Below are 18,277 nucleotides of genomic sequence, written 5' to 3'. Positions count from 1 at the left end.
ATAATATATTTACCAAAATTTTTCAAGCGTGTTGCTATGGAATAAAGCAAAACTAAAAGGAGTATTCGGATTCAGTAGTTCATAACAAATCTTGTTATTTTTGTCTTTATTTGCAGCTATTGATTTCCCACAGCTGCATCACGCACCGTACCTTATGTAATATGTGTCGGTTTTGTTGTTTTAAATGTACAAGGTTTATTCGACGTTACAATTGTCAGCTATAATCTCCACTGTTCGCTACAAAGAATAGACAAAATGACTATCCTATTATTGCCATGAAACGCATTCTGACAATCATTTTTTTCTTGTTCTAGTATTTATCTCTACGATAGTGTTCTCGAGAGTGTTAGCTATGGCTACAATTAACCTTTAAGCACTTCTAATGGTAATGACTGCATCAACAATAGATGCTCTAGTCGGCTAATGCTTTTTACATACCAATTTTATGATCTGGCCCGAAAAATTGGTTTAGCAGTTAAACTGTATCGTGTTCTGACACCGATGTAGCATTTGTACTTTTAAATTATTTAATACACTTTTTTATTCAAATTTAGTAGATTTACCCATGCACACGAGTTATTTCACATGTTCTGATATTATTATTGTAGGTACATGAGCAAATGCTTTTCGTCACCTTGCATCATAGAAGCATTTCAAAGCCATCATAACACTGTTCAATTTCGAAGACCTAGCTTAAGCTGTCCACTAGCGTAGAGCGTAAGCGCTTAAACTTCCGATACTCTGATGTAAAATAATACCAAAAGTATTGAAGTTTCACCCTCATTTTGATGATATTTACGTTAGGACATACATTTTATCCACTGAGAGCGTACAAAAGCTATTATAACCTGCTAAAGAGAATACCTCTAGATATATTTCTTCTGCTTACAGAGTTTGCAATGCCATTTGTAAGGAGTGGAGAGGGAAGGGTAGAGATGAAATACCAAAATCGATTAGTGAGTGATCGATAATCATATTTGTATAAAGCGTGTTTTGTCGGTTTTTATAATATGTTATTGATATTCAACTCATTTACAGAAAAAAAGAGAAAGTATATGTCCCTCGCTTGCGTTACATACTGAATTATGTGTTCAGGTCGGATTCCGCTATGGTTTCGTGTTAGTACATTGTTTTTTTTTTGTTCAATAATAATAAATATATATTAGCTATAGATTCAATTACAGAAGAAGCAGCAAAAATCAAACTTATAGTTATTTGCCAAAAATGGTGGATTCAAGGTTTTCTATTAAAAATTAACCAAATTATATTGGTCTGCTTTTAGCTGAATTCGAAATAAATAATTGAATAAAATTTTCTAATCTTTTTAACTCAATTAAACTGAAAACTCTGATGATTTTATGATACACGATTAAACATTATATAACCAACGATAACAATGACAGGTGCTATATACAAAAGAAGATTCATAAATGATTTGCTTTTGAACTGACTGAAATCGTCGTTCAATTTTTTCAGTTGCTGGTTGAGCCGAATATTTTCTTGGGTGAGATGTGTATACTTCTCTTTGAAGGCTATCAGTTCTTCCTCTCGTTGAACATCGGGATGGTTGATTAACTCTAGCTCTTGTTGCACGTTAGCTGTGTCCAGTAAGGCTTGTTCCACTATGGTCCCGTTTGGTTCCCCGATTCCACTAGCATATGCCTTCACCGGCATGGCATCCATCAGAGGTGTCGACTCACTGCAGATCAAACTGGTATTGCTAGAACTATTAATAGTATGACTATAGCTAGCTCCAGAGTCGTTGGTACCAAAGCTACTGTTAATAAAGCTAGTCCCGCTATCATCTAGCAGTCTTTGGCCAACAAATATTTCTGTCGTATCGATCGTTTCTGTTTTTTCATCATCGTCTTCATAATCAAACTCTTCGATATTGGAGCCTATAGAGATATCGTTATCGACGGTGCCTGTAACTAAAGCTTCTTCTTTCTGTGGTTCGGTTTGTGTCCCAGCATTAGCAACCTCAGTTTGTTGCACATTATCCTTTATTATTGAGATGTATTTTTTCTCAGAGCGGATCGCAGCATCGTCACTGAGCTCCGTGAACACAGCATCTTGTTGATGCATCACTGGCATTGCACTTAACTTTTCATTTTCAACGTTTTTCTGTTTTAGCAGTTCGTGCTCCAAGCGATTCATTTCATCATGACAGCGATCGTTTAACGCACGAAGCTCTTCTGTTTCGATTCGCAGAGACGCTAAGTTTTCGGTGAGGCTTTCACATAGATGTTGCTTCTTTTCCAAATCTTCTGGCTGTGGACGCAAGTCTAACTCCTGCTTGAGTGCACGCAGCTGAAATTACAGAAAAATGGAATGTGTTAAAGAGATATGTGACAATATATAAAAACCTTTTGAACCACATTTTTAAATTATCCTTTTTAAATACCACAGAGCAAGAAAAAAACTGTTCGATTCCCCCCAGAAACATAATGTACCACCTACAATGCAAGTCCGTTATACACTTGCCAGCCATAATGTCAATTTCCTTATCCCTATATACGAATTCATAAAAGAAATAATTTATCATATCTGAACTCTCTATCTTTCTCTCTGTCCCTTTCTTGCTATCAAGATCTTCATGAACAATACTTATCATTGTTTTTCTTTTTCTATTTTTCATCCCAGGTTTTAATTTTCAAGAGACAAGGACTCATTATCTCTCAATTAAGTATATATATATATTAGTCATATAGATTATGAAAGATGTACATATTAGTTTAAAGTCACATTATTTTTGTATTTTTGAATTGTTTTTTAAGAGGAGAAGATGAGAGGCTTTTTATGCCAGTTTGAGGGGGAGCAGTCGGGATACAGGCTCTATTCAAGCTAGCTTTTCCCTACTTTAAAAGACATTCGGCCCCGTTATACTTAGCGTTTGGGTCTAAATAAATATTAGAGTTGAAAAAAAATTATTCTTCACTTTCTAATTGTGATAGTTCTAAACGACCAACACCACAGTCAATACTGACGAAAGGCCAATTTTTTGTGGTAATTTTGTTAATTTTTACTATTTGTATTCTTCTCTTATTTTTTTATTATCTTCAAATAGGCTGTTACAAATTTCAATTTAATTTTATTTCATCTCCCTTTCAAAAAAATTGAAAATTGAAAAGGAAACAAAAGAAAATCAAATACATAATATTCTTTTTTTTTTCTCGGTGTTATTTATTTTCTCGAGGTACGATGCTGGCCTAACAAGCCAGGCCCTGAAGTCTGTGTATGTGGAAGGTCAAGTTTCGAATCGGAACGTTGCATCAGAGTTTTGCTTTTAATTTCAGGGCTAGTGCTATTGACTTTAACGGTTTCTCCCAAACAAGATTCGAACATACGAGGCCTGACTTAGTTAGACCAGTATCTTACCTCTAGAAAGGCTGATATGATTTGATATAAAAAACTGTTAAACACCCTATGATCTTAGCTTATGTTTTGTCTGGCTTTGTTTGATGCCGATTAGAAAAACTATAGTGTAGCGTTACATTGTTAGCCTTAAATTAGTACGCATGAACCATGACGCTGTTCCATTGCTAGTTGTCATTAAAAACCAAACGGGCTTTTTCAAAATCACTAAATTTATGTTTCAACCATGAACCAAACTCACCAGTTTAGTGGCAACAAAAAGTCTAAACTGAAGCCTATAAACCACACGTTTAATTGTGATGGACTTGATTAGTTAGGAGCTTGATAAAATGAAAGGTTTATTTGACACTTATTTTATTAAAATCGGTCATAAAATCTCTGAGATAATAGTGTTTCGTTATTTTCACATTTTGACACATAATGGCTTAACTAAAAGTCCGAATATAATAAAATTCAATAACGATGTTTGTGGGTGAAATGGGAGTGAGTGAGCGATAAATACACACGTGTTAGATAAATACACGAGTGTTAGAGCTTAGAACCTCGGTTTGTCAGTGATTGCTATACCTGCCTACGGTAAGGGAACTTTGGAACTGTGCATTTATTCTCAAAATCGATTCACCAATGAAAACTAAATAGTAGTTCTTGCACTATAAATAATTTGACGCAAAGAGAATGTTCACTAGACAATGGAATCATGTTATTCCCAGCAAACGCATTCTACACTTGCAAAAGAGTACTTTTTACTTGTTATTAAAACGTTATTATTTGGTTTACATTACTTATTTAATACATCAAGTGTAAAAAAATTACCTCTGCCTCCAGCTCATCATATTTAATTTTCGCCACCAAATTGTCCTCATTTTTACGGTTATCCTCATTTGAACGACTGACTTGGCGTAAAAGCAGTGCACAATCACTTTTGATGTGCTTGAGATTTCTTCGAAGCACGTTTTGATTTAATTCGCAGCTCAAATGCGCGGACAATTTCGTCCCGCCGGATAAGCGTTTTTGCTGTAAATCCTTCGTTGTGGGGTCGGTAATACCCGTCGTAATAATCGGATCGGTCGTGGACGGTGGCATTTGCTGAGAGTCGTTTGCGGTACTGTTAGCAGTACTACTCACATTTTGATTGCCATCACATTCCTCACCGCCGCTTTTATTCAGTGGTTCCGCCGTTTCTTCAAACGGCCCATTGTCATTGGCGCTAACTGTAACAGCAAACTGTGCGATCGCTGTGCTGGTTGTTGATGTAGATGTTACGCTTGCATTATCTTTTGGCTCGTTTTCTAAAAAAATGATATCTGTATCTAAAAAATATTGAGATAAAAACAAATGAAATACCATTTTCTATCCTATTATCATTTTCTATAAAGAGTGAAATATTTCTTTCCAAAGTAAGAATTCGTTTCTGCAGCTGCAAAACACTGTCCTCCAAATTAATCTCTTTCTCATCCGGGTTCATCTCGGTTTCCTTGAAAAATAATCAATGTTTAAATAAAAAAAAAAATAATCACGAATCAAAAACTTACTGCATCGTTACAAATAGCTTTAATAATATCTTCAGATCCTTCTAGTTTTTTAATATCGGATTTGAGCAGCCAATCGGAGACAGCGGAACTATTGTACTCAGGTTGAGGTTGCTGTAGCTGTTCATCCTCATCAGATGCATAAAGCTAAAACAGAAACAAAATACAGGAATTCACTACTTCACATCTTACAGTAAATCTTACCGCATAAAAATTGATTTTTTCCTGCAACAGATTGATTTCGTGACTAAGATTGGCAACTTCAGATTCTTTAAGCTTGAGCAGTTCCTCGCTGGATGCTACTTTCTCATCGTACTGGTTTTGCAGAGCGTCCAGTCTGCCAGTTACTTCCTACAATATGAGGTTTATTTTATTTCTGAATAAAAATAGTAGCTTAGCTTATAACCCACCTGTAACTGTAGTTGCGTTTTATTCAACTGCTCGCGCAGAAGAGAGCATTCGTCCTCACTACTGCACAGAGCTTTCTCGATAGTTGCTAATTTATGAGTAGCTTCCAACTTTTCCTGATGTACTTTCCAGAGGGCTTCTTTAGCTGAATTTTGATACTGGTGCTTTTCGTCTTGTAACTTGAGAACCTCTTCTCTAAGTTTATCGTCAGTCATACCTTTTTGGAAATATTGCAGTTTCTTCTCAAGCATATCAATCCGACTAAGTAACCGGTCTTCGTCAATCATAGCCTGCCATCCGAGAGCTGAATTTTGTCTGCAATTTGTAGGACATAATTGAAATATATGAATACTGTAAGGATATATACTAAACGCACTTGGTCGCCTCGACCATTTTCTGCAGACTGGTCAGCTTGGTTTCTAATATCTGTTCCCGCTGATTTGCCTCCTGGATGTACTGGTTGAGTCGATATAAATCGACGGGCGGGATCTTGGTACTCTGACCACCGACACCAATCGACTGACTTGCCTTGGTCTCCCGGCCATCCGGGAGAAACAACTTCAGTGTAGCTACTATACAGCCGTGCGTTTCACGTCGTGTATTCTCCATAACGTCCACACCGAACTGAACAATATCGCCAGAGCTGACCTCATACGGTTCTGACTCTGTGCTCGTCTGACTAAGGCGGACATTGTTGATGAATGTGCCGTTGCTGCTACAGGTGTCCTGAAATTTTAGTGGTAATTATCAGTCATGTTCTCTAAAGAGACCGTTCGGCACGAGTTGTTACAAAAATCGACTCTATGTCGACTTTGGTAGTTGCCTTCTCTCTCCTCTTATGAGATCTACGCGGTTTGCGAATCCAGAAGTTTATTGAAATAAATACAAACCTTGATAAAGAATTTACCATCACTGTACCATAGTACGGCATGGTTTCGCGACAGCACTTTGCAGTCAAAGATTGCATTATTTTCGGATACTCGATTCCTTGCAACCGATCGACCAACTTTTACCTCCTGATGCGGTTCAAGAAAGAGTGTTCGATTCTGCAAGACAAAAATAAGATTTTTTTCAGTCATTTGATATATATCAATCTTCTCGATGTAACTTGGATTAAGGAAATATTTTATCAATGTAAAACCTACGCACGTAACCTACGTAACTATACCCAGTTGAGAACCGTGACCAGAAACGCATAATTTAAAATTGAGAACCCAACTTAATTCTGATTGCTACCAAATAACATTTAGCGTTTCACAAGCCGATCAAATGATTTAGCTAATTTAAATGCTACTTACATTGAAAGGGTGTGAATTCTGTCTACAGATGAGAACCGCCTTTGCCAAACCGGGTAACCCGTTATTATTATTGTTGTTGATAGTCACACCGTTACCGTTGTTATTATTGTTGTTGTTTAGGTTGATATTGTTGTTTACCAACGTGTTGTTATTGTTGTTGTTCAATGCTTGATTCTGCTGTTGCTGTTGAATGCTGGTGTCGCGGCACAATGTCGTTGTCGTCGTCGAAGAATTGTTGCTCACTACAGGAGTTTGCATTCTTACTCCTGGCACTTTCAGGAAGGATAAGTATTCATCTCTATTATTTATAATCACCATGACCTAAAACCAGTCGAGATTTGCAAGAAAAATCAATTAAAAAATAAAGCCAAACTGAAGACAATTATCGTCGGCAGATAAATGATCTACTAAACTAAACTAAACATAAAAAGATTAGGGTCAAAATGAAAACCCTGAAATCGCTTATTACGCGGGGGGAACGCAGTGCGTAATCTTCAAAATTGAAGTAAATTCAGAATACCGCGTGAAAAGAATTACGTGTAAAAAGTTTTCAATCATGCCTAAAGAGTAGTGTTAATTCTCATGTGAATAAAAATTTGAATCACAAATTAAACCAATCGAAACATACCGCGTTAAACTAGCATTTCTAGCAAAACCGCCCATTCACAGGCTCAGAAATTCGCGGGAATTCCAAAATGTACGTAATAAAGTTGCGTTTAAAATCGCGTGTAAAGCTTGAGTTTATTAAACGCTCAACTAATCAGTCAATCTAAAGCACCTTATAATAACTGGCCTGTAAATTGCACTCTAGACAGTAGTTAAAGCAAAGCCTTGGTGCTACATTCCGATTCGGAACTCGAACTTCTGTTTATTACACACAGACTTCGCAGCCAGCTGTTAAGTGTACAGGATCAATTGCGCTACGATCCTACTGACACTAACAGTCTCTCCCGAGCCGAGACTCAAACCTACGACGACTGGCTTGTTAGGCCAGCATCGTACCTCGAGACCAGCTCCAGACAGTAGTTACACAGTTTGTAATATGCATGCAGGAAAATGCCCGATTTTCCCAGAGATCTTATCATACATAAATATCAATTTTTGGTTTAGTGAAGTGAGTACTTTCCACGGGTGGAGAAATTATTCAGTTCAAGAGTAATTTCTAAAAAAGGAATTCAAAATAGTAATTTAGAATATCTCATTACATAATAATTCGAAAAATTGTTTTATCTTTGAACAACTTGAAAAGAGTAAATAATGCTGCTAACGTAGCTATAAAGTATACTATGTATATACAAGAAAAGATAGCTTGATTGATGAAAAGCATCCCATTCAACCAGCATGCATGGAAGCGCAGTGCATTATAAGGGGTGATGCGACGATGGAATGATTCTACCATGTGTCTGTCTGCCTACTAAGCTATTCGACCAGTTACTTAGTATATGGAAAATGAGGGAGGCTGAATTGCAAACGACAAACGAATATTTTGGTGCGAAAACTACGGAAGACTGAAAACACATCATCTTAAAATCTTTTAAATTCAATTAATTCAAACCAGCCATGTACTTTACTGGGAACAATGAAAAAGCTTGAAAAGAGACTAACGAGTGCACAGACAGTTTTCGGAGCTGAGTTCACGAATATACCTGAGAGCCTTAAATAAAAAGCTCAACTTTGCAATAGCCTTGAAGAAGCAAAACCTCAGAACGCGATCACTTTTGTTCACCCCGTCTCTCTCTCTCTATAAATCGTCGTGCGCAAAAAAAATCAAGTTAGAAGATGTCTTCGAGTAGGAGCATTCCCGTAACATGATATTTCCTTTCAACAGCTGCAGCTACTGCTGGTGTTGCCGTCACAGAATATAAAATAAATAACTTGGAGAAGTTCTCCACGACGAGCCTCTTCCTTACAAACGATGTAATTGTATTCAAATGGTGGTGAACATACAACTAGCCCCAGGAAGGTAGTCTACTCGGCCCGAGTTTCCTCACCCTACACCACTCGCTTGCCTGCTCATCTGTCACACTCCATGGGTGCATCCAATAGGTACACCCATGCAATAAAATCCATCACCGTTGAAACCGTTTAAAATCGCGGCCGTCCGTGAGTGCACTCCAGTAACTGTAACGCAGCGGTTTTTCATGTTTCATCAGTCTTGCATATAGATAGCTTACGTGTGGCTATAGATAAAGTACACGTTCATACCTCCTCAATATGCGAATGGGACGTGCGCAGATTGGCAGAACTGCTAGTTAATCAACACACCTCAGATTAGTTCTAAATCTCAACTGTTTAAAGAGCATTTTCGAGTATACCCATTGCTGTTAGGACATATAGGGTATCGGCTCTATTATCGTCAGGTTTGTCCAATTATCGTCCAGGGGGTTAATGATGTCTAGGGACAGTGGTAAATCGCGATTTCGCGGAAGCCGCGAATTCCGCGAAATCCAGCATCGGCCGCGAAATTAACAAAAAACCGCGAAAACCAGCAAATCTAATAATTAATGGGCACCTCGATGGCAACGAGAGGCTTTTTTTACCCAACCAATTTGATGGAATAGTACTACTCTGCCGTGATATAACATTATGACGTACATCCATTCGATCAGCTTTTAAATACGGCCCAAAAACGAACGGGTTACTTGTCACTTTTCTATTGAAATGGTGCATACGTCATTTTGTTTTCTTGATTTTATGCAACGTACGAATAAGTTACAACTAAAAGAAAGATACCAAAAGATGAGTCTTCGAATAACGAACAAATTGGCATGAGAACCCCATATTTGAAAAAAATGGCGCTTACGTCAGTCTGCGAGATTGCGGCAGTACTGCTCTCTTCCAACGAGATTTTGTCAGTCTGGGTTGAATTGTTTTCAGCCGGCTCAATTACTAGATCCTCTTGGAGCAAAGATTTTGGCGATTGGGGCCCTGCATTATAGCCCAGAATGTGCAAAATCGAAGTTGCAAGATGTACCAACTTAGTTTAAGTAGTAAGCATTTTTGCATTTTTAAAAATACGCAGCAGTGAGATTGAAATTATAATTTTGGTAAGGGGCCATCCACATACCACGTGGACAGCTTTGGGGGGGGGGGGTTTGGTTAATGTCCACGGTCCATACATTTTTTTTAGAATTTATACGGGCAGTTGTCCACGGAGGGGGAGGGGGGGTCAAAAACGTAAAAAATCTGTCCACGTGGTATGTGGATGGCCCCTAAGTATTATTCTAAATCTTGCACTTTTCCGGTTTGCAAAAAAATGATTATCGATTCCCGGAAACTCAGTAGATGCGAAATGCAATGTTAGTCAGAATAACTTGAATAATACGTGCCTGCCAACACCAAAATATGATTGAAGACAATTTAACACAGTAGTCATCACTGCAAAGAAATCATACGGTTACGGGTACGGGTACGGTTAAACTACAGTACCTACATTAAATTAAATTAAACAGTTTTTTTATTACCAAGAGCACTTTATTTGGCGTTTTCTAAAGAATAGGTTGCCGCGAAAGAACCGCGAATTTTGAATATTTTCTATTTTGCCACCCGCGAATTTTCAACTTTTTTGCCGCGAATTACCACTGTCTCTAATGATGTCATAGAGAACTAATCTTTTGCAGGAAGATGCTCTGTATTATGAAGAACCATCATGCAAGAAATTAACGCTCTAGAACATCATTTACCCCCCGGACGATAACAGGTTAAACCTGACGAAAATAGAGCCGATACCCTATTAGAAAACGCATGAAACGGGTTTGATTGAAATTGAGATACGAAGTATTGAATACTACTGACGATAATAATCTCATTTTTAACTTTAACGGCAATCGGAGGCAATAACTTTTCGTGGAAATATCTATTTCGAAGCTAAGTTCAAATTCAAAAAAGTTCGAAAGCTTCAGTTCAAATTAATAGACTTTGATGCGTGAAACTGATGCTCCAGAAACTACAAAAGATGAGCTTTTTAAAGTAGATATTCCTCTTCCTAATAGCACTTCCAGCTGGCCCCAATCCAAATCATTGCTAAAAGAGTAAATGGGACAACGGACGACCAATATTAAATTATGCCGCATTGACTGTAGTTCATAAATAACATTTACTGGGGTAGCAATTTGACGGTTTTAGTTGGTGATCAAAGTGTCTGGGGATATTGTGAACGGTATATATGAATGAATTACATAATGTATGTTATGTAATTCATTCATATTATTAACCACCGGTAGAGACTCAGTGCAGAAAACATATTTGAAATACTAGTAAATCGATATAGCATCATGATTGGGTCACGTTTTTTAGGTTTTTATTATTAAAATTATAATTATTCTTATAATATAAATAGAACGACTAAGGCGTATTTGATTAAGAAAAATCTCAAATAACATGAAATACTCACTATCGCATCATAATCACACACAACCTCTATGAATCATCTAGATATGTGTTCAAAAAGAGTAGTTTCTATGATCAATATACCATAAGCAGAGTTTATCAGAAAATATAAACACCTATCACAGCTATCAACACTCCTGAAAACTTTGATTATGCATTCTTTTCAAACTACTTTCATTTTATTAGTAGATATTACCAAGTTTGCTGCATAACGGCAAAGCTTTGTGCTGTAATTTAATAGATTAGACGTTTCATAAAATCTGTCACGACCTTTGATTCAAACGCTTCTACTGCATTATGTCAGTTAAACACCTTCATAAGATTGACATACGATTTCTAATTCATTGGTAAACTCTAATCCGACCGGGAAAGTTTATGTACTAGAAGTCGTTCACACTCTACCAGTCAATCGAAATCGGTTGCATGTATCCTTTCTTCTTTACATCTATTTATAAATCGATCATTCTCTCTTCTACCCGTCTTATTCGGATGGTGGTATTAGCCTACCGGTGGATGGGATCGAACATGGTTTTGTCCTGGCTAAACAAGCTGTGCATTAGCAGAATAAACAAATGCATACATGTGTATAAGTATAGTACTTCCACTTTATTAAGTATATTTGAAGATTTCGTTTTGTCTAGTGTCTGTTAAATAATTGCAACCAACATGTAATGCCAACACCTTATGCATAAATTATAACAAATTTATATATAGTTCACCTGTTCACGCGTATGTTGTGAAGAAAATATTCATGTTCCCAGAAGAAGAGAAGGGGGTCCCTTTACACCTCACTGGACGAAAGCATCAAAATAATAAATTTCAATGTTTTTGTACATTATTCCATAGAAATCATGAGAATATATTTGTGCCTCTATTGTGGTACAAAATAAAAAAACAGCAGCACACCCCAATCTTGGGCCCAATCTACTTTTTACTTCTGATCTTCCTGATTTACCACCAGGTTGTGAGAAATCTCTGTTTTGTGACGGTACAAGCATTTCCGAAAAAGGAAAAAGCTTTCGTGTTATATGCAGTCGACTACAAAAAAGTTTAGATATATTTTCTTTATACTTGCAGAAATGGAAGATTTCCCCTAATGCTTCTAAAACACAGTTAATTATTTTCCTTATAAGCCAAGAGTTTCATTTCTCAAACCCACCAATAACCACGTTATTAAGATGAACAGTGTGGTCTCAAATTGGTCTGATCAAGTTAAATACTTACTAATTTATGATAACTTGATCAGAGTAAGTATTTAACTTGGTCTGATCAAGTTAAATACTTACTCTGATCAAGTTAAATACTCACTAATTTATGATAAGAATCTTACTTTCAAGGAGCACATTGAAAATATCTAGTCAAAGTGCAATAAGTATATCAGATGTTTATATCCTCTTATCAACAGGAATTCTAGACTTTGTCTTAAGAATAAACTATTAATTTACAAACAAATTTTTAGGCCAGCAATGTTATATGCAGTTCCCATCTGGACAAGTTGTTGTGCAACCAGGAAGAAGACACTTCAAAGGATTCAGAATAAACTTTTGAAAATGATTTTGAAGCGTCCTCCCTGGTTTAGCACGAACGAGCTACATAGGCTCACTAATGTAGAAACATTAGAAAATATGTCAAGCCAAATCATCAACAAATTCCGACAAAAATCGTTGCAATTCTCAATTGCAACGATTAGCTCACTTTATAGTCAGTAAGATAGTTCTAAGTTTATTTTAAGTTTTGTTTTATTCCTTTTTTTTTCATTGACGAGTAGGTTTAATAATTTTCCTACAATTACATTAACTTAACTGCGAAAGCTAATAAAATTCAATAATATAAAAAAGCGTACAAATATGTATAATAGTGTTGATATGTCACCATTTGTGGCAGAACACACAATATTAATTCTGAATAGATATTAGTACATAAATAAATCATTACAAACATTACCCCCTTCCCCCCCCCCCCCCTTATTAAAAAAAAGCAGCACACTCCAAAAATACTAATGTTTGCCATGTTTTTGCAATCATGCACAAACTAAATCTGCGGTTTATTATTCTTACTACAAAAGCATCACTAGTACCTCTTATCTGCAGTTGAAACTTTGAAGAATCGTTCAAAAATTATGATTATACATAGTTAAACATATGGACGATTTTCGAGATTTTCTTCACTCGGGTTAACCATGAGCGCGAAACAAAAAATATGGATCGAAAACTTACAGAAAGGAACAAATGCACAAAGTTTAAAAAAAAAATTTTCAATTCATGTATTCGTTTTCTGCTTAGTTATACCCTATTGTATTCTAATTATCATCTTTACGACTTCTACTGGCACGAGTTTCTAGATTATCGAAGATGATCTGTTAAGCACAACTACTATTAAAAGTAGATAACAGCGTAGGCCTATCATGAAGCAGCTTTAGAAGTTCTTGAAATTTGAAATATTTGAATGAACACGGTAGATATTGCAAGCGGAACATCCTAGATAACATTAATCCAGATATTTTACGTTTTACCGTAAAGTGAAGACAGCCTTATCAGCTAACGATCCTGAATATATTTGAATATTAACTCATCCAGGAAACAGAATTTATTTCGTAACGGTTTTCGCACAGGTGATCTTCCTTGCGTGAATGTAAATCTGGTTTTTTTTTTGTTTCTTCGAATGTCTAATGTGCCTCGAGCCTGTGAATCAGTCGAATTTATTGCAATATAAAATGGTGACTGGATGTTGGCGTTCATAGTACAGAATAGCATAGACTTCTAGTAGAAAAAAGCTTACGATATACGAAATAGGAAAAAACTCACGAAAATAAACTGGTATACCAAAATTACTTTAACAGCCGAAGATTTAAGGGGCATAACATTTTCCGAATTAACGCTTTGATTAAATTTGGCTAAGCTTTTTAATTACATAACACGCATTATTACACATTCTACCGACGCAGTCGTTTGGAAACAATAAAACAGCACACAGTTTTAGCATGTTTATACATAGAGACTTTCTGCGTCGTCTTCAGTGTAATTCCTTTTTAATTTAATTTATACACAAGGTCAATTAATCAATTGACCGTGATATTTACAAGTCTGCGATTGTTTTTGTTATTATCTTTTGTTTGATAGTCTTTTATAAGACATCAATTGAACAAAATAACAAAAAAAAACACTTCATGAACGTAATCAAATTATAATATAATTGTAAGTATTTTATATTAAACATATGACACACACACGAAATGTCTGAATACAAGGTAGATCTGTCAGCCACAAGTTTGTTTACTGGAAATGCCGATACTGATGTACATGTGGCCAAAATATTCGTTGATCGCCTCATCTAAACAAAATTTCAGAAGAGTTTGCGATTTTTCTGCGCAATGGAATTAGGCCTATAGAGTAGAGCTGACCTCGTTCAGCGAATGCGTTCAATTATGCGCATGTGCACGAACTCATAAGAATGTGTAGCGATACGCGATAATTCGACGCTTTCAAGAGGCATTATCCATTAAAAAAATTATTGAACTTTCTTTGCCTTGCTTGACTTTATGCTTGTGTAGGAAGGCGGTTCCCAAGCCATTCCGAGGAAATGAAAAACGAATTAGTCAAATTGCCGCAATGGGTAGGCAAATAAAAAGGCAGATCACATTATGAACAAATAATCAAGTCTTTACTTTAATGTTGCTCGTTATCGACAAAAATTAACTAATTTGTAAAAAAAAAACATCAAAATGTATCCTGAGAGAATCAAATCATTATCAATGCGCAGGTTTTGAATGAAACGCAGTTCAAAATTTCAAAATCAATAGTACATGTGAAGTAGGTACGATTGTCCAGACAGCCAGGCCCGAGCTATCGAGTAAGAGAGCTTAAAAAAATTGATATTTCGAAACATTTGTGGCCTTCCAGTTATTCTCGATGTACGGAGTTGGTCCATTGAGCAAGCTATCCTATAAAGGAATCTCGACTGGAAGAGTAGGTATCTGTAAATCTGTGTACATAGAATAGGGTAGAACCTTTGTCTTTTTCCGTGGCAAAACTTTACTCCAAATGAGTTGGTAACAACTCGCTGGCATCATTTTACACATTTTTTCAATTCGTAGAAATTATTTCTAATGTTGTTTAGTACAGGTCGGACTCGATTATCCGGAATTTTAGAGTCGATTTTCCGGAATTTCATTTTTTTTTGTGTTCGTTTTTAATTTTTATTCCAAAATTTTACCTTTACCCCCTTCTAGCATATTTGTTACAGCCATGTCGCTTCCGGCATGTTTGGGATATATTCGAATTGAGTGAAAATAATCAATGTTCAATATGTTTTTTTTTGGCCTCTCAAGATTTTACCCCTTTCGCCTCATAATTTCTCGTTACGTTACTGCATCATGCAAGTAAAAAAAAGGAAATATTTTTTTTATGTTTGTTAATCGCAAACTTGAATATTTTTTCTGTGAATCAATTATTCAGAGAACTCGATTATCCGGAATGAAATTTTTTTTGATGTTCCGGATAATCGAGTTCGACCTATACTGTTTCTTTTCGATAGTCACTAAAATTCTTCATAACTCTTTACAGCAGGGGCGACTCGTGGCTTTTGAACCTTCCTGTTCAACACCAAATTTTAAGAATCACAGTTTTAAGAAGTAATTACAGTCATGCCCGCAGAAAAACTACTACTAATATTTGAAAATAAAACTAATAAAAAGTAAAGTTTAAATATAAATTTGATTTTCAAATTTATTTTTTATCTGGCGTCTCCAGGTGCAATGCACAAGTTGCACCTATCGACGAGTCGCCCCTGATTTACAGTGCGTTACAATTTTTTTAAAAACCTTTGAGAAAGCAAAAGTATATTGAAATCATTTTTGTTGAGAAAATAACAAACTAATTATTACTAAACTATGGTCGTAGAGAATTTGTATCTCGTTTTTTTATTTCTATTACTCAAATCGTTCAATAAATGTGCAAAGGGTTAACAAAGTGTCATAGGCCGCATCCATAAATTACGTAACGCTCATAGGGGGGAGGGGGTATCCTTGAGCGTTACGATTTGTCACACAGAGGAGGGGGGAGGTAAGATAAGCGTTACGTAACAGAAAATCTCTGGGGAGACTCTCCAGAACCGAGCATTTTCATCAAGCAAATTCTTCTACAGCGTTACGTAATTTTTATGGGGGGGGGGTAGGTGTTGGCGTTACATTACGTTACATATGGGGAGGCGGAAGTCCAAAAAAAAATTTTTGCGTTACGTAATTTATTAATGTCGCCATAGCAGCTAATAAAATTTATAAATACTGAGAAACATTGCAAAAGTGCACTGAAATTTAAAAAAATCAATTTTTTAAATTTGTTTTTCACTTGCGTATTTACATATTAAACAGACTGCATTATTCACAACTCATTCTTTCTAGAATTGTGACCACGTAAAACTCCGCGATTTCTCTAAACTTCTAGCACTATTGATATGAAACGAATGCTTTGTCATCGGCTGCTTTTACATTCTCGCTGAATTTATCAATTAAGTTCATTGTGTTTGAATACTAACAAAGTGACATAAATCAATAATATTGAAAACATAATCTATACGCTGATAAACATAGAACAGCCATCGCAATGTTTAGTATATATGTATAAAACATTATGTGACAGATAATGTCAAAATTTCTGTTCTGTTTCGTACAACAATTTTGCCCAAAAATCCCCTATTATCACATACTACAATATTTCTAGAGTGAACTTACATAGGTTTTCATTCGAACTAAATTGCAAATTAACTTACCTGAACTGATCAAATAAATGATCGGCGTTTGATTAGGTTATATCCTATGTGTAGAAAGGAATTTAACTAAACAAACGTTATTCTCTTTATTTCACATTCAAATCGGTTTAGAAACCAGGCCGCTCCTCTTTTTATATTGATTGACAAAAAAGATATCTCCTTTGACACTGTTAGGAATAATGCTAACTTTATCACGTTTAGCATGTACTGGTGAATCCGAAGCAATATCAACTCCCACGACTCTTTCCTGCATTAATCATATAGACCAATCCGAAAATGCACTTCCACTTTTCTCGACCTTTTTTCTCACGGATAACAAATCAAAAATATATTTCGCCTTGGGAACCAAAATTGGAATAATTTGATTTACTTGATGTTACTTCTGGCCAACTACGATTAAAATTTTTTCCACTCACTGCTTTTTCAAGACTTCACTTTCAGTAAATCAGCCCTTCCGCCTTCGCATCAAGATTGCTCAATTTTGAAATGAACAAAATAGGTGCCCTTTCCGAATTGCAAAGAACAATCCTCTACTGCAATACAACAAAATTGTCTGATCCAAATGAATTTTTCGACCGTCAATGGTGATTGATTCGGGGATCAAGAAATACTTGCCATTAGCGGATAGTAACCAATGAATGAAACTAGAACAGAAGTCTCACTTAATTTCACGATCATGCATCAAACTCTCACTTCTTTTCCGTCAGAATTGTGAATTTTAATCACATTGAAAACAAAAAGAATAGTAGTAGCAAACACTACAGACTGCGGAGACGACAAGACTCACGACTATAGAAGCATTTGCGATTTTGTTAATTCTCCTGATGGTTCGAAACCTTCGACATACGAAAGCATGTACATTTCACAACCACTATTAAGACCTACTATCTCTGGATTCACGTCCAAGTATGATGACAGTTCTACAAGGTATGCTACATTTTTGTCTATCCACGCACACAAACGAATCTCGTTATGAAAAACTTCGTGTTTTGTATGGAATTCAGAACATTTTTGGAAATTTCCCGTTTTATGTTGTTTTATATCTGATTTTTTTTGATTGGAGAGTGATTTTCCAGTTGAAACACACTAGAAATTGATATTAATTAAGATTTAGTGTGAAAAATTGCGACAATATGTCGAAATAAAATATATATAAATGCTATATTTCTAATAGTTGGAGCATAATCTTAGTCATTGTCATAGCTCATGAATCTTGTTACTGTATGAAATATAAGCGACTCTATTTAGAAGCGCTATTAGAGTACAAGAAAAGAACGAAAAGTGCGAAAAAGTTACCGGCAAATTGATGAAAAACAGCATATTTTACCTTAACCGCAGCATGTTTATGTATTCCCCACAAATAAAACATGTTTCAACATCGTTTCTATAACTTTTCAGGAAGGTATGTTTCATAATTTTAGTTTAAAATGCAAAATCATTTCAAATTTCATACAAAATTGGAAAAAGTTCATAACGATCACTAATACTAATGCATCGACGTGAATAGCATAC

General features: G+C 35.8%; 1 protein-coding gene across 1 annotated transcript; it reads right to left on the bottom strand.

Annotated features, from left to right (window-relative positions):
- Positions 1–91: 91 nt before the first annotated feature.
- On the bottom strand, positions 92–17,607 carry LOC129724996 (sarcolemmal membrane-associated protein). The gene is made up of 10 exons (XM_055680344.1): positions 17,381–17,607; positions 6,611–6,931; positions 6,203–6,358; positions 5,689–6,038; positions 5,315–5,627; positions 5,109–5,255; positions 4,908–5,051; positions 4,720–4,849; positions 4,189–4,664; positions 92–2,310 (listed from the first exon to the last, which is right to left on the bottom strand). The coding sequence occupies exons 1-10, from the start codon at positions 17,441–17,443 to the stop codon at positions 1,357–1,359; spliced, it is 3,054 nt and encodes a 1,017-aa protein (XP_055536319.1). The 5' UTR covers positions 17,444–17,607; the 3' UTR covers positions 92–1,356.
- Between the last annotated feature and the right edge of the window lie 670 nt (positions 17,608–18,277).

This window comes from Wyeomyia smithii, chromosome 2 (genome assembly GCF_029784165.1).
Source record: "Wyeomyia smithii strain HCP4-BCI-WySm-NY-G18 chromosome 2, ASM2978416v1, whole genome shotgun sequence".
NCBI classification, from domain to species: domain Eukaryota; kingdom Metazoa; phylum Arthropoda; class Insecta; order Diptera; family Culicidae; genus Wyeomyia; species Wyeomyia smithii.
The sequence above is the reverse complement of the archived record's forward strand: the minus strand, read 5'-3'. Positions and strand labels throughout refer to the sequence as shown.

Excerpts from the sequence above, each read along its gene's own strand:
- LOC129724996 (XM_055680344.1), bottom strand. The coding sequence starts at position 17,443 with ATGATCGTGAAATTAAGTGAGACTTCTGTTCTAGTTTCATTCATTGGT. Across the intron at positions 6,359-6,610 it reads AGAATTCACACCCTTTCAAT|AATCGAACACTCTTTCTTGA; the intron begins GTAAGTAGCATT and ends TTTGTCTTGCAG. Across the intron at positions 5,052-5,108 it reads AAAAAATCAATTTTTATGCG|CTTTATGCATCTGATGAGGA; the intron begins GTAAGATTTACT and ends TTTCTGTTTTAG.